The 25,000-nt window shown below is 42.8% G+C and overlaps 1 protein-coding gene across 1 annotated transcript in view; it reads left to right on the top strand.

The window, feature by feature from the left end:
• LOC145395854 (roundabout homolog 1-like) overlaps positions 1–25,000 on the top strand; it is a 742,719-nt gene that overhangs the window by 539,536 nt on the left and 178,183 nt on the right. The window contains exons 5-9 of the mRNA XM_080269381.1: positions 785–915; positions 2,260–2,526; positions 10,312–10,515; positions 10,711–11,067; positions 18,931–19,469. Coding sequence (XP_080125507.1) covers positions 785–915; positions 2,260–2,526; positions 10,312–10,515; positions 10,711–11,067; positions 18,931–19,469 — 1,498 coding nt within the window. The remainder of the gene's footprint in view (positions 1–784; positions 916–2,259; positions 2,527–10,311; positions 10,516–10,710; positions 11,068–18,930; positions 19,470–25,000) is intronic.

The raw sequence follows: 25,000 nt of genomic DNA, 5'->3' as shown, positions 1-25,000 counted from the left end.
CTATTATTATCATGAACTGCTGTTAATTCTAACTTAAAAGTTTTTGTGAAACAATTACCATATTATTGCCAAGTGCTGACCTTGTATGGCTCATGGCCAACCTGTTGCCTTATTTTCTTGGGACTGGTTGCACTAGACCATGTGTCCTAGCACTCCAACGGTAAGTGTGACCTGCTGGCAGAGTGTGATCTGCTGGCAGAGTGTGACCTGCTGGTTGAGTGTGACCTGCTGGCTGAGCGTTACCTGCCGGCTGAGTGTGACCCGCTGGCTGAGTGTGACCTGCCGGCTGAGAGCGACCTGTTGGCTGTGCATTATATGGTGGCTGAGTGTGACTCACTGGCTGACATGGCCTGGTAGCTGAGCATGACCTGGTGGCTGAGTGTGACTTGGGAGCTGAGTGTGACCTGGTGGCTGAGTGTGACCTGGTGGCTGAGCCTGACTTGCTGGCTGAACGTTACCTGGTGGCTGAGTGTGACCTGGTGACTGAGTGTGACCTGGGAGCTGAGTGTGACCCGGTGGCTGAGTTTGACCTGGTAGCTGATTGTGACCTGTGGGCTAAGTCTGACCTGTTAATTGGCTGACGTGTTGGTAGAAGGTGACCAGATGGCAGAGTGGGACTGAGTGTGTGCACGACTAGCTGAGTATGACCGTACAGCTGAATATAATACTGTTAATCTAGTTAATCTAGTATAACGTGTAGGCTAATTTAATGACTAGCATGACCTGATCGTATACGTCCTGTACATCAGTAATATTGTGTAAATTGTGTGTGTGTGTTATGCAGGGTGGTGATGCTGGAGGACGGGACGCTGGTCATCAAGGAGGTGCTGCAGACGGACGAGGGCGAGTACGTGTGTGTGGCCACCAACCCAGCCGGCACCAGGCACTCACAGCGGGCCATTCTCGATGTCATCGGTTAGTCTTTACAATCCACTGTGTTTTACGTCTAGTAATAGGATGTACAGTGTTAACTGATGTATATAAGTCATTTCATTATCTTCCTGTGGTAACAAAAAGTTAAAAAAAAAAGACTGTCTCGCTCTTATTGGTGTGATTATTAACCCCTTTCTTGTTATTTACCCCTTTTTCTGTACATTTCCTGGTAGTCTCGATATGGGTGTGTATGGGGTACCACAGTTACCCCTGATTTTTCCCTTTTGTATCTGTCTCCCTTCCCATTTGCCTCGTTCTCGGTGTTTATAGGGTACCATAACCACTCATTTTTTTTAACACTGTCTCTCCCCGCCTACACTGTTGTGGGTGTGTATAAGGTACCACCAGTAAAGTGCACTTTGTGAGTGTGTGATGAGCAAGCAAGTGCCATGTTATCGTAATTTCCCTCTGATATATTTTTTCTTCAGGATGGTAGCTGAGCAACGAAATATATACTGGAACGAAAGACATTCCCTCATATACACCTACACCCACCCACCCACGCACCCACACACACACACACACACACACATACACTCACACACACACACACACACACACACACACACACACACACACACACACACACTAGAGCCGAACACTCCCATGGAAAACTCGAGATTCCAAGGAGTTCCTATGCCTTGTGGGTGAGTGTTTAGCTGGCAACAAAATTAACTGAATGAATGTATCACATATAGAAAGAATTTCAACCCTGAATCACATAGGAGTAAAGTTATTAGTTTCTGCTCAGCGTGACGGTCGGGTCAGGCCAGGCCGCTGAATTCCAAACTTAGGTTGACTGAGAGGAAATATTACTTCCTCGCTTGTAAGTATTTCTCACTTTGTAATTCTCTGTCCTTCCCTGTTTGCATCTTTCTGGGTGTGAATAAGGTACCATGAATTCGCACTTTGTAACTCTCCCTCCCTATATGTATCATTCTGGGTGTATATAACATACCACTATTACTCCCTTTATAACTCTGTCTTCCCATTTGCACCATTCTGGGTGTGTATAAGGTGCCATTATTACTTCCTGTGTAGCTGTTTGACCATCCCCACTTGCACCATTCTGAATGCGTATAAGGTACCATTATTACTCCCTTTGTACGTACCTCTGTCCCTCTGCACTTACACTGTTCTGGGTGTGAATAAGGCACTATAATTTCTCTCTTTCAAACTCTGTCCCTTCCCAGTTTTCCCGTTAATGGGTGTGTCTGTATTTTACTCTTTGTAACTCACTGTCTTTCTCTACTTCTACCGTTCTGAGTGTGTATAAGGTATCATAATTATCCTGTATTTACACTTTGTAAACCTGTCTCTCTGCAGTTGCCCCGTTCTGGGTGAAGGCGCCCCGTGACGTGGTGGGGGTGATGGGGGATGAGGCGGAGCTCAGTTGCCGTGCAGGAGGGGAGCCGCCCCCTACGGTAACCTGGCGGCGGGTGGGGGGCCGCGTGCCAGCGGGGCGGGCACGGGTGGTGCGGGGGCGCGGACTGGTGGTGGCGCCCCTTAGACCAGCAGATGCGGGCGTCTACCTTTGCAGTGCCGCCAACAAGGCCGCCACCATCACCGCCAACGCCACCCTCATCGTCCTCAGTGAGTCTCTTGCAATCCCAGAGATGGTAACCAAGGTAGGGTAGCATTGGCCGGTGATGAAATTCTTCACCAGAGTTGGGAAATCTTGCGAAACTTTAGAGTTTCTGATGGAAGAACAATAAATTTTGAAACCAGACAAACGTTTGGTGAAATCTTGTGAATTCTGTTCCTGAGGGTACAATGAAATGAAGTAGAGGCTCTAATGTTATTACTATTTTCTGAACTACGAAAACTTGAGTCCTAACATGAGTATATGAGAAATGATTTCATTTCTCAGTCGATGTTTAGCAGTACATGCATAGATAGTGTTTTTTTTTTCTTTTTAAGAAAATAGTGATAGTTATGAGGGTGTAAAAAAGGTGTATGTTGTTTACTAAAACAAATTACAGTGATTAAAAGTTGGGGTTTCGTTTGTCAGAACTTATAAATTATATGTCCATAACATGGAATTTCCACAGTTCCAATGTAAAGGTAGCCTATTCAAACACCAAAATTATATTTATTGTATTTTAAAAGAATGAATGGCATGTGGATGGAGTATGATATATTAACGAACTATAAATACACTTATAAGTGTAAAATACAAAGACAAAGGCATTTGAAGGTAACAAAAGGCAAAATAATAAGCTGGTGAAAATTTGTCCATAACCTGTTTCCAAGAGACTGGGAATCTGGTAACAATGAATTGATCTACCATGAGCTGTCCTAGTCATGGCAGCCAAGCTGAATATCATGTGTTGTCCCAGCCATGGCAAACAAACACTAAACTCCATGCACATTACACACTAAACTTCCTATTCATAATTTAAGCAAAAACTGAATCAATTCATCAAACCTTGGAATCCCCGGGAGGGAGGAGGACATCAAAACCCCAAGCATCCGCCCCTCTCCTAGTGACGTTCAAGCGAGATACCTGGAACCACTGACTCACTTCTCCATTTCTACAACATACAGGGCCTTTCTTCTAACTTTCTCTCTGTTGAGTACCACCTCTCCTCTAAACTTCACCTTCTCTTCTTCACTAAGACTTATTTTTTTATTTTTTTATTTTTTATGCGAGGAAGAAGGAACCAAAGGCCATGAGCCCACAGTAACAGTTCCCTCCAAGAGAAAAACATAATACAATAGAGAGCCAAATTCAAGATCCGATCATTTTGAGATGCCTGGTCACACTGTGTTTGAAAGACTGGAGATCATAGGCAGCAGGAAATACAGACAGAGGGAGACAGTTCCAGAGATGACCTGTTGCATAAATGAAAGACTGGGAGTAACGGTTAACTCTTGCATTAGAGAGTTGGACAGAAAAGGGATGAGAGTTTGCTGCCAGACGGGTGCTACGCGCCCGTCGTAGAGGTGGAATGCAAGCTGACAGTTCAGAGGAGCAGTGACCATTAAAGTAGCGATAGAAAAGAGATAAAGATGCAACAGTGCGGCGAAGAGACAGAGGTTGAAGGGAGTCAGTAAGAGGAGGAGAGTTAATGAAACGAAAAGCCTTTGACTCCACCCTATTGAGAAGAGCTGTATGTGGGGAGCCTCCCCACACATGAGAGTTGTGCTCCACACAGGGGCGGATAAAACCCCTGTATAGAGTCAACAATTGCGCAGGGGTAAAGAAAGAGCGGAGTCGGCTTAGCACACCCAATCTCTTGGAAGCAGATTTTACAAGAGATGTAATATGATCTTTCCAAGATAAGTCCCGAGTAAATGAAACCCCAAGCATGTTCAAGGATGATGCAGGATTAAGCTGAATATTATTAAACATTAGTGGGTATACCTGTGGAAGATTTTGTCGGGTTGATAGGTGGAGGTGTAGGAGGACTGCTGGGCCTTGGGATAGGCAACTGCCCCCAAGAAAATAGGCCCTGAGCCTTTGCCCAGAGTCGGACACATAAAAAAAAAAAAAAAAAAAAAAAAAAAAAAATGAGTCTTAGATGCATTAAAAACAACCATATTATTTTTACCCCAGTCAGAGATACGAGCCAAGTCAGACATTAGGTGGTGCCATAGCCTCATCCCTTGTTTGTTGAAGTAACTGTTGAGATGGGCGTTGCGGGAACCGAATGGAAAGGTGAAAGGTGGAGTCATCAGTGTATGAGTGGATAGGGTTAGATGTACAGCTCAGAAGATCATTGATGAATAAAAGGAAGAGAGTTGGTGATAGGACAGAGCCCTGAGGAACACCACTGTTGATAGATCTAGGAGAAGAACGATGGCCGTCCACAACAGCAGCTATAGAACGACCAGAAAGGAAGCTAGCGATGAAGGCACAGATAGAAGGATAGAAACCGTAGGAGGGCAGTTTGGAAATTAAAGATTTATGCCAGACTCGATCGAAAGCCTTTGAGATGTCAAGTCCAATAGCAAAGCTTTCGCCAAAGTCCCGAAAGGAGGATGACCAGGAGTCTGAAAGGTAGGTGAGAAGATCGCCAGTGGAGAGTCCCTGACGGAACCCATACTGACGATCAGAAAGAAGGTTGTGATAGGAAAGTTGCCTTAAAATTTTTCTATTGAGAATTGACTCGAAAACTTTTGAAATACAGGGCGTTAAAGCAATTGGACGATAGTTGGAGGGTTGGGAGTGGTCACCCTTCTTTGGGACTGGCTGAATGAGAGCAAACTTCCAGCAAGAAGGAAAGGTACCAGTTGACAGACAAAGGTGAAAGAGTTTGCCTAGGCAGGGTGTAAGCACAGAAGCACAGTTCTTGAGAACAACAGGAGGGACCCCATCAGGCCCATATGCCTTGTTAGTACTGAGGCCAGTGATAGCAGAAAATACATCAACTGAAGAAATTTTAATGTCAGCCATGAGGAAGTCAGAGGGGGGAAGTGATGGAGGAACAGCACCGGAATCGTCTAAGGTGGAATTGGAGGAGAAAGTCTGTGCGAAGAGATCTGCTTTATCAGTAGAAGAAATAGCTACAGAACCATCAGAGTAGAAAAGAGGAGGGAAGGATGACGAGGTAAAGTTGTTAGAAAGATTTTTGGCCAGGTGCCAGAAGGACCGGGAAGAATTCGAGTTGGAGAGTTGAGAGCATTTAGTATGGATGAAATTATTTTTAGTAGAGTGAAGAACAGACTTAGCACGATTCCGGGCAGAAATGTAAAGATGATGTGATTCAGGGGTGGGTTGGCTCTGGTACCTTTTGTAGGCCCTCTCCTTGTTGCGGACAGCATTAGAACAAGTGTGATTAAACCAAGGCTTTCTTGCGTTAGTCAAAGGATATGAGAAAGGAATGTATGCTTCCATGCCCGAGAGAATAACCTCCGTAATGCGCAAGGCACAATCAGATGGCTCCCGGCCATGGAAGCAATAATCATTCCAGGGAAAATCAAAGAAGTACTGCCTGAGGGCCTCCCAGTCCGCGGCTCCAAAATGCCACAGACGACGTTTCCCTGGAGGGTCCACAGGCCGTACCGGAGTGATAGGACAGGTTAAGGTAATAAGGTTGTGATCGGAGGAGCCCAAAGGAGAGAAAAGATTAACAGAGTAAGCAGAAGGATTAGTTGTGAGGAAGAGGTCAAGTATGTTGGAGCTCTCTCCAAGGCAGTCAGGGATACGGGTAGGGTGCTGTACCAGCTGCTCTAGGTCATTAAGGATAGAAAAGATGTAGGCTTGTTCACCAGGTGGATCCGTGAAAGGAGAGGAGAGCCAGAGGTGGTGGTGAACATTGAAATCTCCTAGAATGGAGATTTCAGAGAAAGGAGAAATGGATAGAATGTGTTCCATCGTAGATGTAAGATAGTCGAAGAATTTTTGATAGTCAGTAGAATTAGGGGATAAGTAAACAGCACAGATATATTTAGTCAGAGAATGACAGGAAAGCTGAAGCCAGAGTATAGAGAATTCAGAAGAATCGAGTTCAGGAACACGAGAGCAAGATAAGTCGTTGCGTATATATACACAACAGCCACCTTTGGCTTTGAAATGAGTATAGAGAAAGTAGGAGGATACAGAAAAGGGTTTGCTGTCAATTGCCTCAGACAGCTGAGTCTCCGTTAGAAAAAGAAGGTGAGGTTTAGAGGAGGAGAGGTGGTGCTCAACAGAGCGAAAGTTAGAGGAAAGGCCGCGAATGTTGCAGAAATGAAGAAGAGAGTCAGACAGTGGTTCCAGGCATCTCGAGTCATCACTGGGAGAGGGGTGGATGGTTGTCTGAGGTGACCGAAAGCCAACCTTTCTCTGCATCCTCTAATTTCTCTATACTCATTTCAAAGCCAAAAGTGGCTGTCGTGTATATGTATGCAATGACACATCTTGCTTTCATGTTCCTGAACGTGAATCTTCTAAATTCTCTAATCACTGGTTTCAGCTTTCCTGTCATTCTCTGCCTAAATAATCTGTGCTATTTAGGGGGAGGGAGTTGCTCGATCGGTAGAGAGATGACTTGCAGTCCTACTGTACCCAGGTTCAAATCCCCACTGGGGCAGGGAACAGTTTAAGGATTTGAATTTCATAAAAAGTAGACTTTACTGATTTACCAGAATACCTGCCGACATGTCTTAAAAATGCCCCCACTCGTAGTACCAATACACCAGTCCTGTATGAGACTTCCCTAGCATGTATTCAATGTAGATGGAGGGTGTTAGTGCCAAAGTGGTGACATGTAGAGGTGTATGGTATGCAAAGGGACTACTTGGGAGCAGGCTGTGAAGCCAATGCCCAGAGTCTGATATAAAAAAAAAAAATACCCCCTATTTCTATTCACTATGAAAAATTTTTCAATTATCGTACTTCTAAGATGGAACACATCAATTTCTCCTCCCTCTGAAATCTCCATTCTAGATGATTTCAGTGTTTAACACCACCTTTGACTCTCCTTTCCTTTCATTGATCTACCTGGTGAACAAGCCTACATCTTATCTATCCTTAATAATCTAGAGCAGCTTGTACAGCACGCTACCCATATCCCTGACCGCCTTGGAGAAAGTTCTGACATACTTGACCTCTTCATCACCTCTAATCCTTCTGCTTACGCTGTTCATCTTTTCTCTCCATTGGGCTTCTCCAATCACATCCCTGTCACCTTAACCTGTCTGTTTGCTCCAGTAAGGTCTGTGGACCCTCCTAAGAAGAAGCAGCTGTGGCACTTTTGAGCTGCTGATTCGGAGGCCCTCAGGCAGTACTTATTTGATTTTTCGTAGAATGGCCAAGAGCCATCTGAATGCTCCTCGTGCATTATGGAGGTTATTCTCTCGGGCATGGAAGCATACATGCCTTTCTCATATCCTGTGACTAATGCAAAAAAAAGAAAAAAGAAAAAACTTTATTCACACTTGTTCTAATGCTGTCCACAACAAGGAGAAGGTCTGTAAAAGGTACTGGAGCCAACCCCCCAGTGAATCTCAACTCCTTCATGTTTCTACCCGGAATTATGATGTCTGTTTTTTGCTTTAGCAAAAGTATTTTCCTTCATACTAAATGCTCTGAACTCTCCAACGCAAATTCTTCCCATTCCTCCTGGCACCTTGCCAGATACCATTCTAACAACATTACTCAATCATCCTTCTCTCCTCTTTTCCACTCTTGTGGCTCCGTAGCTGTTTCATCTACTGATATAGCAGAACTATTCACCCAGACTTTCTCCTATTATTACACCTTTGACGATTCCGATGCTGTTCCACCATCACTTCCCCCTTCTGACTTCCTCATGGCTGACAATAAAATTTCTTTAAGTGATGTATTTTCTGCCATCACTGACCGCAATTCTAACAAGGCATAGGGGTATGATGGGGTCCCTTCTGTTATCCTCAAGAACTGGGCTTCTGTGCTTATGCCATGCCGAGGTAAACTCTTTTGCCTTTGTCTGTCAACTTGTGCATTTCCTTCTTGCTGGAAGTTTGCTCTCATTCAGCCTGTTCCAAAGAAGGATGACGATTCCCAGCCCTCTATCGCCCAATTACTGTACTTAACACCCTGTATTTCAGAAGTTTTTGAGTCTTTTCTTAACCAAAATATTTTTAACCACCTTTCCTATCACAACTTTCTTTCAGATCGTAAATATGGGCTCCAACAGGGTTACTCCACTGGCAATTCTCACTTACCTTTCAGACTCCTGGTCATCCTCCTTGTGGGATTTCGGTGAAAGTTTTGTCATTGCACTTGACATCTCAATGGCTTTCGATCGAGTCTGGTTAATATTTAATTTCCAAACTGTCCTCTTACGGTTTTGGTCCTTCTATCTGCACCTTAATCTCTAGCATTCTTTCTGGTCGTTCAATAATTGCTGTTGTAGGCAGCCACTGTCCTCCTAGAGCCGTCAATAGTGGTATTTTATAGGGTTCTTTCCTGTCACCAAGTCCCTTCATATTCATCAATGACCTTCTACCCTGTACATCTAACCTTATCCACTTCTATGTTGATGACCCCACCCTTCATCGTTCCATTTGCTTCCCGCAGCATCCGTTTCAGAAATTACTTCAACAATCAAAGGATGAGGCTATTGCAGACATAATGTCTGACTTGGGTCATATCTCTGATTGAGGTAAAAGTAATCTTGTTTTTAATGCATCAAAAACTCTGTTCTTACAACTTTTAACCCGATTAAATCTGACAGAGTATCCTCTAATTTTTAACAGTATCCAGCTCAATCCTGCATCATCTTTAATCATACTTGGGCCTTCATTCTCGCGGGATTTATCTTGGAAAGATTATATTACAGTTCCTCTTTTATAAAACATGCTTCCAGGAGATTAGATGTGCTAAGCCAACTCTGTTTAACCAATTATACAGAGTACTAGATGGGAAAGGGTGTGGTGTTTGACCCGCCAGGCATAACAAATCTCCTGGCTCGATGTCGCATAACACACATCTTTGGACCTAAGAGGTAACATACACATGGTGGCACAGTCGAGTAGCTGTGGCTTCCACCCTGGAGCTGAACGTTTCCATATTTTCCTGCACCAGGCTGTGGGAAGGACCTTGGTCAATTGCTGGCAAGGTCCTGTCTACCTTAAAGAGGCATCGGATCCATACATGGTGTACCGGTATAGACTATGGACTGGACTGGACTATATTTGTAGGAGTGACCAAAATAATCATTTGCTTACCTGTGGTCAACTGGTCTGTTCGGCCAGACAGACCTGGGGTTATGCAACAACAAAAAAACAAAGAACAGCGTATATATATATATATATATATATATATATATATATATGGAGCCTCTGTGGTACGGTGGTAAAGTGTGCGTTTTCGTACAATGGAGAGCGAGGGTTCGCGCCCCGCCAGGGTAATAAACTTTGGAAGCGTTTTCCCGGCCATGTACTGCTTTGGCAGACACCAGGGGTGCTGTGGTTGAACCAGTGTCACCTACTGTAAAGTATGTTTGCACCCAGTCGGCTTGTGCGGGCCGATTAAAATTGGTTCACAGACTACACACACATCCAAAGCCACTACAGCACTACAGTCACACTTACAAGCACTTCTAACCCTATATACAATCTCAACCAGACAGCCTAAGCCACTTGGTAGAGATACATTGGCTGTACCATCCCTACTTCGGTCGGGATAGGTCGGTCCTGCAGTGGATACTGAAACGGCTGCTGCTGCTGCTGCTGATTATATATATATATATATATATATATAATGTATGTGTATGGCTGAGTGGCAGTATTGTGCTGACAGTTAAATATTTCATATTTTTATTTTTTATTCACAACTGATTTATAATTACGAGTGATAAGCTTTAGCTACATAATGACACTACTCTGTTGGCTTTGCAGCTAACACATGTTCTTTGTTAGGAAGGGAAGTATTGCTGTTATAAATAACCACTTTTCATCTTTCTGCAGCTGCTCCTCGTATGGTGGAGGTGCCTGGTGACATGGAGGTGGAGGAAGGGGGACGGTTGTCTCTTCGCTGTGCCGTGGAGGGGTTCCCTGATCCCTTGGTTTACTGGACGAAGCAGGGCTCTCCTGTACTCCTACCGGCAATCATCACTCCCACAGATAAGCTTGTGGGTGGTCAAGTTGGGCATTTGACTGGAGTTGAAGGAAGTTTGAGTAGTGATGACATATATCTGGGCCGGCATGAAGATTATCCAGCCGGGTTAGTTGAATCTGCAAACGTGAATCAGGACACGAATCAAGCACAGTACGATATATCCGTGACCCATCAAGATTTAAGTCTAGGAGGGCAAGAGTTAGCTCGTTTAGAAGTGCCGGACGGAGGTGTAAGCGTGCTACAAGCAGTCTACGAGATTCAGAACGCCAGTCGCGCGCACTCGGGCCGCTACGTGTGTGGTGGTGTCAACAGTGCTGGAGGGGTTATGACTCGCGTCAGTGTGCATGTCCGTCCCGCCCATATGTTCCCTCCTCCTATTATCGCCATCCCACCCGTAAACCAAACGCTTCCTTTGGGCAGTAGAGCAGCACTGAAATGCAAGGTGTGGCCGGGGACAAATGCAGAGGCTGTAGCAAGCTGGACAGAAGCGAGTGAGAGCTGGAATTACAAAACAGAGGCGATGGTGACCTGGAGTCTCAATGGGAAGCAGATCTCGACTTCTGCACGCCGTCAGATTCTCTCAGACAACACTTTGGCTATATCAGGTAAGCAGAGCAATACAGTAGTTAGTGTAATATATGCAGTATGACATCAGTAGCTGATTGCTTACCCCGCAACACAAGAGTTCTCCCTTACGCTGTAAAATATCTTAGTGCTAGCAAATTTGATACATTTATGGTTTCATTTTACTGTTGCAGTGTTTGATGGTGATGACTTATAAACCGTTTACAAAGAGATGCTCTTTGAAACTAAAGAAAAATCCAGTGGTGGTAAAAGCATAACATAAAAGCTTCATTCAGCCGAAGGGGTTTGTGATGCAGGTGAATTTCTTATGCTGAACAGTATTGTGCTGGAAGTATACCACGGCATGCAGGTGTAGTCTGGATACAGTCCCTCTCAGTGGTATTTTCGGCTTAGCAGTTTCCCCTCCCTATTACAAAAAAACACGGTAACTTATGAAAGAATTAAGTAATTGGCACGGAGATGTATAATTACATCTAGCACTTCTAGACTGTAAATTACTTTCAAGAAGTAGGCTAATTGTTCACTAAGGAAGTCTTATCACTTTGAAAGGCTACTCCTTACTTCTAATTCTTCAAGCAAATAACAATGATCTTCAAGCAAAATAAAAGGGTGTTTAACTTTAATTCCGCTGACCAAATAATTTTATTGCATTAAAATTGTTAAAATTTCCACACACGCACACACACACACACACACACACACACACACACACACACACACACACACACACACACACACACACACACACACACACACACACACACACCAGTAACAAAAAATATGAATGTATTCAGGTACAAGAACAGTATTAATAATCTTCTTTACAATGGCAGTACTAGCGACCTGACTCAGTAATCATCTCTCTCTCTCTCTCTCTCTCTCTCTAGATAGATGGTTAGATGATAGATAGATAGATAGTTAGATAGATAGATAGATAGACAGACAGATAGATAGATAGACAGATAGATACAGATATACATATATACATACATATATCAGCAGCCATTGCAAGTCCACTTTTGAACAAAGGCCTCCCTCAATCTTCTTCACGAATTCCTAGACTAAGCCGATCTCTGCCACACTTTGCCTGCAAATTTCTCTATCTCATCTGTCCACCTCCTCTCTGGCCTTTTTCTGCAATCCTTACAATATCTTGGAGTCAAGTCAGTCAGCCTCCTGCTCCTTAAAGTTATCCCTTATTCTTGCTACATGGCCTGTCCACCTCCATTTCTGTTTTTGTTTATCTTCAATAATGTTTTTGCTCTTTCACGAAAGTTGATCTTTTCCTGTCTGTTAAAGATATTCCCAACAATGACCTTTCCATTTCTCTTCAAGAACGGATTAGTTGATTTTCCATTGATTTTGTCAGTTTCCAGGTCTCACAACCGTACTTCACTGTTAGGATTATACATATGACATACAGTTTTCGTTTGATACATAACGGTAAGCCGCTTTTCATGATGTCTATGTTCACCAAAAGTTTTCCACCCACTTGTAATGCGTCTTTTTATACCGATATCATGGTCTTTCGGAAGTTTTAGTATTTGTCCCAAGTAAGTGTACTCCTTAATTTCTACAATGTCTTCGTTTACTCTGATGACGCGTTTTGGTGTATCTGGATTAAACATTAGTTTTTCTTCAGTTCATCTTTAGCCCTGCTTTGAGAATTTTCCTTTTTAGGTCACTTAATATTTCTTGCAATGTCCCTGCTCTTCCTGAGATTAGGACAGTGTCATCTGCAGATCTTAAATGGTTTAGGTTTCCTCCATCTAGGTTTACTCCTTTGTTTCCCCAGTCTTTCTGAAAATACTTTGTTAGCATTCCGTAAATAATTTTGGTGAAATTGTATCTCCCTAATGCATGTCCATTTCAGTCTTCATTATTTCCATGTCTTTGTGTTATTTAACTGTAGTATTTCCCTCTTTATATATATTTTTGAGGAGTTTAACAATGTTTTCATTTACTCCTTGTTCCTGCAGTGAATTTATAATTTTTGTGTGGTCCACTGAGTCAAAACCCTTTTTGTAATCGACTATGCACAGTCGTTTATCACAGTCTGTAGTTTTCTCAATTAGCTGACTCATTGTGTGTAGATAATCAGTCATCAAATACCCATTTAGGAATCCTACCTGCTCACGAGGTTGGTGTTCTTCCAGATATAATTTTATGCTGTTCGTAAGGACTATACAGTAATGAAGAGTTTGTAGAAAAGTGATAATAAGTTACTGGGTGACTAGTTACTAATGTCTTTTGAGTCGCCATTTTTGTGAAGTAAAATCACTACTGCATTGCACCATGTTTAGGGGATTTTTTTTTTTTTTAATACATTGAGTAAAGAAGTAGGCGACCCTGTTTTGTACTTCTACTCCTGCATCCGACAGTAAATCTGCTACTATTCCATCTTCTCCTGGGGTCTTCTCTCTTTTCTTCCTTTAAGAGAAATGTTTACTTCATCTGGTATTTCACTTGTGTCAGTGAACTGAAAAGTTAGCTATTGGTACTACTGTCATTGATACATACAGTTGTTTGTAAAATACTTCAACTGTCTTAACCATCATATCTCTGCATTTAATGACTTTACCGTTTTTGCATTTCGGAGATATAATTTGTTGCTTTCGTAGTGCCATTTTACTTCGGACCTGTTTCAGACTTCTTCCCTTTTTGATAGTTTCTTTGATCTAATCCATGTTTTCTTTCCTTTTCCTTTTCTCTTTTTCGTGTGTATAATCTTATTTAATTCTGCTCTTTCTGTTTCATCTTACTTTGTTTTTACTTTAATCTCCGTTCTTCTTTTCATGAGGTCGCCGGTCTTTTTTATATCACTGTTGGCCTTTGTTGTATATATATATATATATATATATATATATATATATATATATATACGTGAAGGCAAAGAGCAGGTTTTCTCGTTTGCATACATTATTGAACTCGACAGCATAGTGACAGTTACTAATGATCTTTCCCAAATTCTCACTTCTAACAGGTTTCCTAACTTGATGTTAATGTCTATACACCAGATTGCCAAGGTTATTCATGTTTATTAGTCGACGGTTCACATTCAAAGAGGCATCATCAGGACAGTGCTGCAAGCAAGGAGAACACATATATATAACCAAACATGAGGATACTGGGGATTACTTATGATTATACACTGAATACAGATTTGGAAGATATTGATAATTATTTTCACCAGTGATATAAACATAGTTATGTATACATACCACATGGGCAAATGAATATACAAGTGACTGTACATATAATAACAAGAGGGAAACATGAATAGGTATAAACACAGTTAATATAAAGATACACGTAAATACTGAACTGTACGAATAAAACTTGGTAAAAAAAGAATTCATTTATAGCAAACATGCAAATGAACTAACAAGTGACTGTACACAAATTAACAAACAAGAACTTGAATAAGTATGACTACAATATATATACTACAAAGATACATGTAAATACTGAAACACAAGAGTAATACTTGGTAAAAAGGGGTAATGCTCACCAATTAAGAAACTAACTTGAGTATAAGATTTATGTACAACAGTGTGTTCTTTACATGATTACTCCGGTCCCACTTTGGGCCGGGACGCTGGTATTAATTATTAGTTCTCAGACTAGACCTCTTTCTGATCCTCCGCGACCCGCGTGATGGTTTGAAGGTGGTACTGGCTTCATTTACTGTTCTGGAGATATTACAGCACTGATTCATTAATGTGGTTTATTCTAGCACTGATCGGGGGTCCGTCATAAAGTGGGATGGTGGATGTCAAGTTAGCTTGGATGTTGATAACAGGTGTTTGTTCTCTGATAAAAACTGCATCCAATGTCCGCAATTTCCGCAGATTATTGTAGTGAGCGATTATCTTAGTTCCGTTCACTATGGTTTCACACTGGATTCCGGATCCATGTTCTCATAAGTGGTGGTTATTAATCCCTCCTTGTTGTAGATGGCCACTGAGGCGGTGACTGAGCATGCTAGTAGTGTAGCGAATGCAGTTCACATTATGGATTGTACAGACCCCAGTGTTACAGTTAGATTTGTAAATCATATTGCTGCATGCCAGCGTGGATATGCTGATATGCTGATATCCATTAATATCCCCAGCCCTTTTGTGCATTCACATCGTCAGGGTATAGCAAAGTGAAGGAGGTGGAGTATACCTGTTATTTTTATACAGAAAGAGGGAAGGGGAAGTTTCAAGAGAGCTAAGTTGCTGACAACTACCAGTGTTACATACTTATATTCTTATTTCTAGTTCAGTAATTTATAGAATAAATAATACTACGTAACGTAAAACATTCTTTTATCGGCCAGCTCCATGCTGCCCTTATTGTTAGTTGCATTTTCTTTCATTTTTTCTTTCTTGAATTCGTGAATTCTTTCTTTCTTGTTTAATTGCGACAGGCACTTCTGCCCTTCAGAATAAACCGATTCCAACCAAACTTGGAGACGATGACCAGCCTATGGCGTAGTAGTTACGTCCGCAAGATTTGGTTGCTAGGCAACCAGTAGTTGCTTAGCAACGGCCGAAAAACAGCCTTTTTTCATACTTTTCACATTTTGAGCTGTAGAAACATTACTAGTGGGCATAGAAAGCTCTGACTTCGTTAAGCATAATCTTTAGGCCATTGCCTATCGGAAGTGTGCCATCCATTTTTCTCCCCTCACTCCTCAAGTTTTCGAGCAATAACTCTGCGAAGATTGGCCTCAGCATCCCTAGCAACCAGTACCGGTTTTCAAAAATGCCCACTTAGTTCCCTAGCAGCTTCATGGAATTGAATGAAAGTTTGCACGCTTATAGACTTTGACAAGTACTACTACTTTCTACTGTACACCTATGTGTTACATTGGCCAGGTCAGGGGTAAAAGGCCATCAAATGCGAAAAGTGAAAATACCTAAAATCATGACTATGCTTGCACGAAATGCTAAGGCTCTGAAGATTATTAAACGAGGGCCATGATTATTGGCTGGAATGTTGCACTGGAATACCTCCACACAAAAGTGACATTTAGTGTCGAAACTTACTTCCAGTCGCTGCCAGCGCCACCTAGAAGTTGTATCTCTGGTGAGCCATTCCGCGAATTTCATGTTCCCTAGCTCCACAGTGGGTGGTTGGAATCCAGTGAAACTTTGCATGCTTATAGACGTTGATTAATACTAGCGTGCTTCATACATGCATGATCTATATCCGCCACGTTTGGGGTCAAAGATTATCAAGGGCAAAAATTATGAACAGCGCTAAAATTACGACTTACTCGTGCGAAATGCTAAGGCTCCAAAGATTATTACTCAAGGGCCGTGATTCTGGAGTGGAATGTTGCAGGGCAGTACATCCTTATAGAAATGACTTTTGGTGTCGAAACTCACTTCCTGTCGCTGACAAACCTTGGTGCACTTGGAGCTAACCATTGTTGCCTACCGGCTTGTTAATATAAATATATTGATAACAGTGAATTATATACGATCCGCTAGGCACAACTGAGGAATGTCGCAGGATTAAGTTCTTGAGAAGGATTAATAGGTTGTCGGGAGGGGATTATCAAGCATGGGCGTGCTGGTCTACACCAGGCAACTCCCCCCCCCCTCTCTGTCTGTCTGTCTGTCTGTCTGTCTGTCTCTGTCTTTGTCTCTGTCTGTCTGTCTCTCTCTCTCTCTCTCTCTCTCTCTCTCTCTCTCTCTCTCTCTCTCTCTCATGTATAAAGCCATACAAATTAGCATATACACTAGGGGAGGTTAAAAGAATATTTTAAGAAAGATTAAAAGGGTGCGACGAGGGGAAATGCCAAGCATGGACCTACTGACCAACCAAAGTCTCTCTTTCTCTCTCTCTCTCTCTCTCTCTTGTTATGCGATTAAATCAAAGACATAGCCATCCTTAATAGACAGTTGCATATCATTAAAGATTTTGCACGTGTATTATACATACATGAAAACTGATTAATATGAAACTCATAAGAAGCTACGTACGTAAGTAATTATGCCCAGTCATATTCTGTATATGCACATAAACACAGCTACATAAACACATAGAAACGCATATGTATACAAATAAGCGTAAATAAACATAAGACATAATATGCACAAATGTAGGAAAACACATTCTGTGCATGCAGACACACATACAGTACACATACATACCAGTACACAAATCCCACCATGTATAAGTCTGTGCTTTATAAGTCTGTGCAATGTAACAGTGAATGGAGAGAGACTGGAATTGGTGAGAGAGTTCAAATACCTGGGTACAGTGATAGAAAAGAGAGGAAAATGTGCAAAAGAAGTTGAAAGTAGAGTGCCACAAAGAAGAAAAGTAACTGGTGCAATGAAGGCCTTGATATGAAACAGAGGCTTGAGTGTTGCAGCTGCACGAGGCTTACATGAAGGAGAGTTAGTGCCAACTGTAACATATGGCTGTGAGACTATGGTGTGGCATGAAAATGAAAAGTCAAGAGTAAGAGCAGTGGAGATGGGACTGCTGAGGAATGTATGTGGAGTACAGAGGGTGGACAGGATACGAAATAATGTGATTCGTGAAAGATGCGGAGTGAGGAAGTCGGTGGACACCAGAAATGAAGAGTGTACTGAGATGGTATGGTCATGTGGAGAGAATGGATAACAATAGAGTGGTGAAGAAGGTATACCTGAGCGAATTCGAAGGAGGGAGGAGGCGAGGTAGGCCAAGGAGAAGGTGAAGAGATATGGTGGATGAATGTGTGAGGGAGAGAGGTTTGGAAGTCGTTGAGGCTAGGGAAGTGACAGGAGATCGAGCTGGCTGGATGAATTTTGTGAGGAGAAGTGCATGATCAGGGATTTTTGGCACCCCTTTTTAACGTGGCAGCGTCTGGATTGACTCTATCGGATACGTTTATGTGAAGCTACAGAAGGTGGTGAATGTTTTTGGCGTATCCGATAGAGCCAGGATTCGGGGGGCTTGAATGATGAGTGAATGGAAGCGTGGCTCATTGGATTGGGTAATTATGGGCTGTCTGGACATTGCTACTCCTCACCCTGCCCTTGGGTGGGAAAGGAGGTCCGGATGATGATGATGATGATGATGATGAGAACAACTGGGATACTGAAAGTGCTTGAGTTTAAATCAGTAACAATGAAAGAAAAGCATCCAGGTGCCGAATGCTAATCGTCCTCCAGAACATCCTGTCGGCCAAGTCCATGAAAATCTTGGACTTTGCCATATTTGGATACCCTGAAGGTTTGTGGTGATAGCTCAAGCCGTGAGATATAATGGTGCTAAAGGAAGACGATAAAAACTTGACCTTTGATCTTTGGCAGCCCCATTTGCTGACCTTGGCCTTGACCTCGAGTGCCCATTTTCGAACTCGGCCAAGATTTTGGCCATATCTTGATACCCTGAAAGTTTCATGTTGATAGCTCAAGCCGTTCATGAGATATAATGGGAACACACACACACACACACACACACACACACACACACACACACACACACACACATTTACTATATCAGTCCAGTTACTTATCAGTACTCCTCTCACCTCCAGTCCCACTCATACATATACCTTTGCACAGTCATATTTATTTCCATATTCATTTTCGTAAATATCTTTCCTAGTTGTACTGAAAACATCTCTTACCTCGACATTTGCGATTGCTTTTCACACAACCAGCTTGACATAACTCACGTCATTAATCCTCTGTAACCTTACAGATTCCAAGGCTTTCAGGACAACACCCACACCCCAGCCACCATCAACTATCCTACCCTGTCTCCTTCCACTTCAATTCCTTTAATGCTTACAGAACTCCCTCCCCATAGCTTCTACCAACCTCACCACCTTTGAATCATCTACAGTTTTCACCATCAGTCCCCCCTGACCTCTACCTTCCTGTCGTCAGAGTTGCGGGCAGAGGACGAGGGCCATTACGTGTGCTCTGTGTCATCCTCGCGAGGAGTGACCTCAGCGGAGGCTTCACTGACTGTGGCGCCCCCTGCCGCCACGGACATGGTGTTCTCTCGAGCTCTGCCACCAGTTACTGCTGCCCCCCAGCCACCCATCGCCCCAAGGGTCCGTGCGGCCAACGACACGGCAGCAGTCATCGAGTGGGCGCCGCCTTCTCAGCAGGGGGCGTCCCCCGTCAGTAGCTACAGTCTGGAGTACTACAGCAGCAGTGGTGGTGGTTGGCGGCTGGCGGCTCGCACAGCCGCCACCGCCATGACACTGTCGCCACTGGACCCCGCCCACACCTATGGCGTCACTGTGCGTGCCCACAATGCCCATGGAGTGTCGCCACCCTCTCGTGTGGCGCCGGTGACGTTAAGTGGGTGGGATGACGGCAAGGTGGAGGAGGCAGTGACAGCGGCACTGGCAGCAGCTCGCGTGGTGCTGCAACAAGCAACGCCCACACCACACGGAGCTGCAAAGATACTCTGGGAGGTAAGCCAAACCAGGTTAGCCACAACCAGCTGTCAAGACACAAGGTTAGGCAGCACCACCTGCGAATGCGGTGTCACTGAAAAGGTGTCTAAAAATGGTAAAGTAATATCAGGTGACACAATGTTATGTTAGTCGAATTATTGAATTTATTAATCCAGAATGTTCATTATCGTTATCATAATCATCATTATTCCTCCATCAATAATTCACTCAAAATATAAAACTATGTATATTCTTACTGATAAAAAGTTAAGGCAGTCATGCTTCTGTTGTTATTCAATTGGACTGGTGTCAGTAATAATAACGTTGTGCCATATTAAACAGCTGTTATATGTTTGCAGTGTAGAGAGTTTAGTTTCTTCTTCAGGCTGGTTAGCAGTCTTTATGGTGTCATTGTATTTAACTCATTGATGCCTTTTTGCACATGAACTGTATGTTACTATTTTCCCTATGGCTCAGATTGCTGTGCCTGCATAATGCTTTAAAAGTTTACTAATTTCATGTAGGTATTAGGTATTCACCCTTGTGGTGTACTGTACCAAAGAATAATCTGATTTTTCAAAGATATTCATACATTTACGTAGCTAGCTATAAATGTCATCCAAATAGAAAATAATAGGGTAGCATGCCATCCAAGTAGAAAAAAAGAGGTGGTATTATGATACAGGCTTACACGCATGAGCATAGGGATTCAAATATTCTTTTCGTAGATGCATGGTGAACAATCTCGGTAGATATCCCTTTGATTGGATGAGCAATAGATATGCAAAAATCTCTTAAGTGTAATGTTATATTTTCATTATAGTCATATTATTGGTGGATGTTTATATTAAGTTTAACTTATACCTTTTTTTGTGAAGGTGTTAGGGTGGATCAGTGAATCAGGATAAAGGGAGAAGGGATAACCAAATACTGTAGAACATCTTGGTTTAAAGCCCTACAAAATTTGCGCTGTTGGCGATATGAAAGTGTATGAAGTACCTTCATTTTGAACGATTCCAGCTTTGGGCATTATATCAGATAGTCCGTTTCCTGAGGTAAAAGCGTCCTACATAAAATTCACATAACTTTACATGTCATCGCTTTGTATACATACTGACCTTTACTCAGCAAGCTTCAAAATGTAGCACAGTCTTCGCGGATAATTTTGCAGAGCCATAAATATTAAGGGATAATGAAACTTGTAAAAAAAGCAGTGAAATTTGTCAATAGAAAAATTCTATGTTGAACTTTACAAGTTTCTCACAAATTACAAGGCATTAGTGACGATTCCTATTCTATCCCAAGTTGTTAAAGAAGGGGAATGGGAAATGGAAATAGTTAGGGGAGGATCTGAATAGATGTGACACAGTTTGGGCGGTTGATTTAATGGTAATTATTAGTCGATGTTAAAGATATTATTGTGATTAGCTGTCATTTAACATCTTTATTACGATGACTTTATTTTTTTTATGCCAGCTGCCTCTGGACAATGCCAATCACATAAGAAACTTTCCTGACACGGCGGGTTGTAACTTCCTTCCCCGTTAGCAGGAAAGGCATTTTCAAGGAGAGCGAAATCAGCTGGAAAAAAAAAATACAAATCATAAGCAATAGCTTTGCCAGGTTTTTCCAAAAGGGGAAAGGGAGGTGCAGCGGGGCCAGGATGTGGGCTGGGGGACCCAGTGCTGCACTCTGTGCACGCATAAAGTGATCTGAAACTCAAATGGGAAGCCAATGGGGAAACCCAGGGTCTGACTGGGAGTGCCCAGTCGCCCCTAGGCCCCCACCATGGCCATGCCACTGGTCGTGTGAGGACATCGGAGTGAAAGGGTTATCCTTAACAGTTTATGTAATTTTTATTTTATCCATGTATCTCTAGACGATTTTATTCAGATAAGGATTGATCTTCCACACTGGAGGGCTGTTGATATATCCACCATTAGTTTCTTCAGTATTGCATGTTTGCCGTAATTTTATACAAATATCTTTTATGGTTTCCAAAATAAAGCTAAAGCTACTTCGTTTTAGTGAAGGGGGGCTAATTTATAAAGTAGAAATGTGAGGCATTGGAAATGAGGTGGGGAGTGGACCTCAAGAAGGAAGACTGGGTTGGGATAGAAGAATAGGGTTGGAGTAAGGATTTACTGTTGGGTATGGGAGGTGGGGACTGTGTTGGTCAGTTAGGGTTGGGGTAAGGGGATAGGTTTGTGGCAGAGAAATGGGGCTGCGGTAGGGAGGTGGGATTTGGGTGTAGGAAGGTGAGGTGGGGTAGGTGGGGTTTGGGTATAGGAAGGTGAGGTGGGGTAGGGGAGGATAAAATTAGGATAGGAACGTTGGGTTTGGATAAGATGGGGGAATGGGACTGTGGTACTGGAGTTGAGGGATAGTTAGGAAAACTTGCATAATGGTTACAAAGAACACTGAGACTGTGGTATTTAATTCTGTGAGCTGAACGATAATAAAACGAGAAGGAATGGGGGGTTGATGGGGCGTCTGAAGAGAAGTGGAGCTGCGTAAGTTGTAGGTTAGGGGTAGCTGGGTATGTGGCTGAGGAAGGAGGATAGGGTATGGGTAGGGGAATAAGATATGATAGGGAGATAAGGAAGGTATGGGAAATGGACCTAGGGTAGGATAGTGTGTGGTTGGGCAGTGAGGTTAGTGAGTAGTGGAAGGGAGCTGGGGCTGGGGTTAAGCCCTTACCCAGAGAGCATTATATCATTCACTATCTTCATACCCCATCTGTGTACATGAATTTATGAATATAGCTCGTCATCTCAACTAGACTTTCAAAGACGATTCATGTCGTCTGAAAGTAATATTAATTAGGAAAAAATAAAAAGAAGAACTGATGAAAGTTGGAGAGAGGGAGAGGATAAGATGAAATGAATGGAAATGGGAGAGGGGAGGAGAGATTGAAGAAATACTAATGGAAAGGAAGATAAGAAGAAGAAAAGGGAAATGGGCACAGAGAGGCAAAGGCAAGGTAGTACAGAGGCAATATGGTAGAAGTAAAAAAAAAAAAAAAAGACAAAGCTAAATATTCTGGCTTCTCACATGCACCGACGATGAACTATCAATACTTTACTCATAAAAATAAAAGAAGACAGTGAAAGAAGAACAAATGATAGAACAACGGTGAAAAAGGAGGGATGAGAATGCAAGGGAAAATAGAAAGAATAAGAAGACTCAGGTAAATAGTTAAAAGTTATAAAGGGAAGGGGGTCCAATGAAACTGAGATGTAGGGAGAGAATAACTGAAAAATTGTCTGCCAGGGAAAATGGAAAATGTGTGTGTGTGTGTGTGTGTGTGTGTGTGTGTGTGTGTGTGTGTGTGTGTGTGTGAGAGAGAGAGAGAGATTGTGAGTGTGTGTGTGTGTGTGTGTGTGTGTGTGTGTGTGTGTGTGTGTGTGTCTGTGAGAGAGAGAGAGAGAGAGAGAGAGAGAGAGAGAGAGAGAGAGAGATTGTGAGTGTGTGTGTGTATGTGTGTGTGTGTGTATGTGTGTGTGTGTGTGTATGTGTGTGTATGTGTGTGTGTGTGTGTGTGTGTGTGTGTGTGTGTGTGTGTGTGTGTGTGAGAGAGAGAGAGAGAGAGAGAGAGAGAGAGAGAGAGAGAGAGAGAGAGAGATTGTGAGTGTGTGTGTGTGTGTGTGTGAGAGAGAGAGAGAGAGAGAGAGAGAGAGAGAGAGAGGAGGGGGAGAGAGAGAGATTGTGTGTGCTTGTGTGTGTGTGTGTGAGAGAGAGAGAGAGAGAGAGAGAGAGAGAGAGAGAGAGAGAGAGAGAGAGAGGGGGGAGAGAGATTGTGTGTGCTTGTGTGTGTGTGTGTGTGTGTGTGTGTGTGTGTGTGTGTGTGTGTGTGTGTGTGTGTGTGTGTGCGTGTGTGTGTTTGTGTATGTGTTTGTGTATGTGTTGGTATGAATGTGTGTGTGTTTTGAGTGTTTGTGTGTGTGTCTGTGTGTATTTCACCTGGTCGGTCAGGAGTAATCACATGATGGTCATCATCGTCAGCTTTTACCCTCCCGGAAGAGAGCTGAGGGCTCATATAGTCCAATATAGGAGCAAGGCTGTGATCTTCACACACGCATCTACTTATCCCCTAGCTCAAGGACGAGAGTAACCACCCACTTCGTCAGTTAACGTTTTCGCAAACTGAACAATACGGGAACCCCCGTCTATCAGATGGCAGGCGACAACGTTACCACTGAACCAGCGAGCGGTGTGTGTGTGTGTGTGTGTGTGTGTGTGTTGAGAGAGAGAGAGAGAGAGAGAGAGAGAGAGAGAGAGGAGGGGAAGGGGGGAGAATGTCGGAGGGGGAAAGACTTAAAGAACTGGAGGAAAAAGTCGGAAGGGAGATGAAGGTGATTTGAAGAAACAAAAGACACTTTTGAACACTTGTTAAAATAGATAAATAACAAGAATGGTGCTTCTGTGAAAAAGGTAGGGTCGGGGAAAGTTTGGAAGAGGAAGGGTGTGGAAGAATATGAGTGAGTGTGAGAAGGTATGTGTGAGTGTGAGATATAGTGAGAGGATGTGGATAAGTGTTAGAGAATGTAGGAGCTAGGGAGATTATGGGAAAGATAGAAGCGCTGTGGGAAAGGGTGGGACAGCCAGCAAAAGATTACGGGGGTGAGGAGAAGAGTGGAATGGCCAGAGAAAATGTGGGGGAAACTGGGAGAGGGTGAGAGCTTCACTGAGAATATGATACTGTCAGGGATATTGTCGAAGTGTATGGGAGAGTGTAGAAATGTCATTAGGAGTGTGTTAGAGCCCGGGAGAGTACGATAAAATCAAGGATAGGGTGCGATAGTCAGGGAGCGTGTGGAATAGTCATGGGAGAGAGAGAGAGAGAGAGAGAGAGAGAGAGAGAGAGAGAGAGAGAGAGAGAGAGTGTATGTGTGATAGCCAGTGAGAGTGAATGGGAGTCAAGGAGAAAGTAGAGCTGCCAGATATATATATACCAAGTTTAGTAAACCATGGATACAAACGGGGCGGGGGAGAGATGTGGAAGTTTGGTCGTCTCAAAGAATCAGGGAGGTTGTGGGATAGAAAGAATGTACCGGAGGCTAAATGTTATGGTACGGTAGTTACATTACTACAGGTATGTCTTTTTATATCGTGGTTACTTCATTACTATTATAGCTTTATATAATTATGACATGCGAACTAAAACAGTTACATTAGTTTCAGGGGATATTTTAAAACTGGAGACTTTACAAAGAGCCTCAACAACAATTTTTACTACTGGATGATTTTCATAGGATGAACTTAAATGCCTGGTTTTAGCAAAAATACACTCAGTCGTCATCAAAGTGAACGGCATAAACCCTTCTGTACGATATCGTAATTTCTTCCTTGTATCTCCGGATTATTTTGTTCGCTTTTGGAAAGACCTCTCGCAATGAAGGGTTAATGAAGGTTATATCTAAATCCTCCAGATCTAAATGTGTTAATGGAATAGCAATGTCTATGTGAAAGAATATAATAAAGATGCAATCGGGTTGAATGTGTTATAGATCAGGAAAGCGGGGAAATGAATAGATAGAATAAATTAA

The sequence above is a fragment of the Coenobita brevimanus genome, chromosome 4 (genome assembly GCF_032717465.1).
Source record: "Coenobita brevimanus isolate Jiangsu-jjx chromosome 4, ASM3271746v2, whole genome shotgun sequence".
Lineage (NCBI taxonomy): Eukaryota > Metazoa > Arthropoda > Malacostraca > Decapoda > Coenobitidae > Coenobita > Coenobita brevimanus.
Note: the sequence above shows the minus strand (reverse complement) of the source record. Positions and strands in the feature narration are given on the sequence as shown.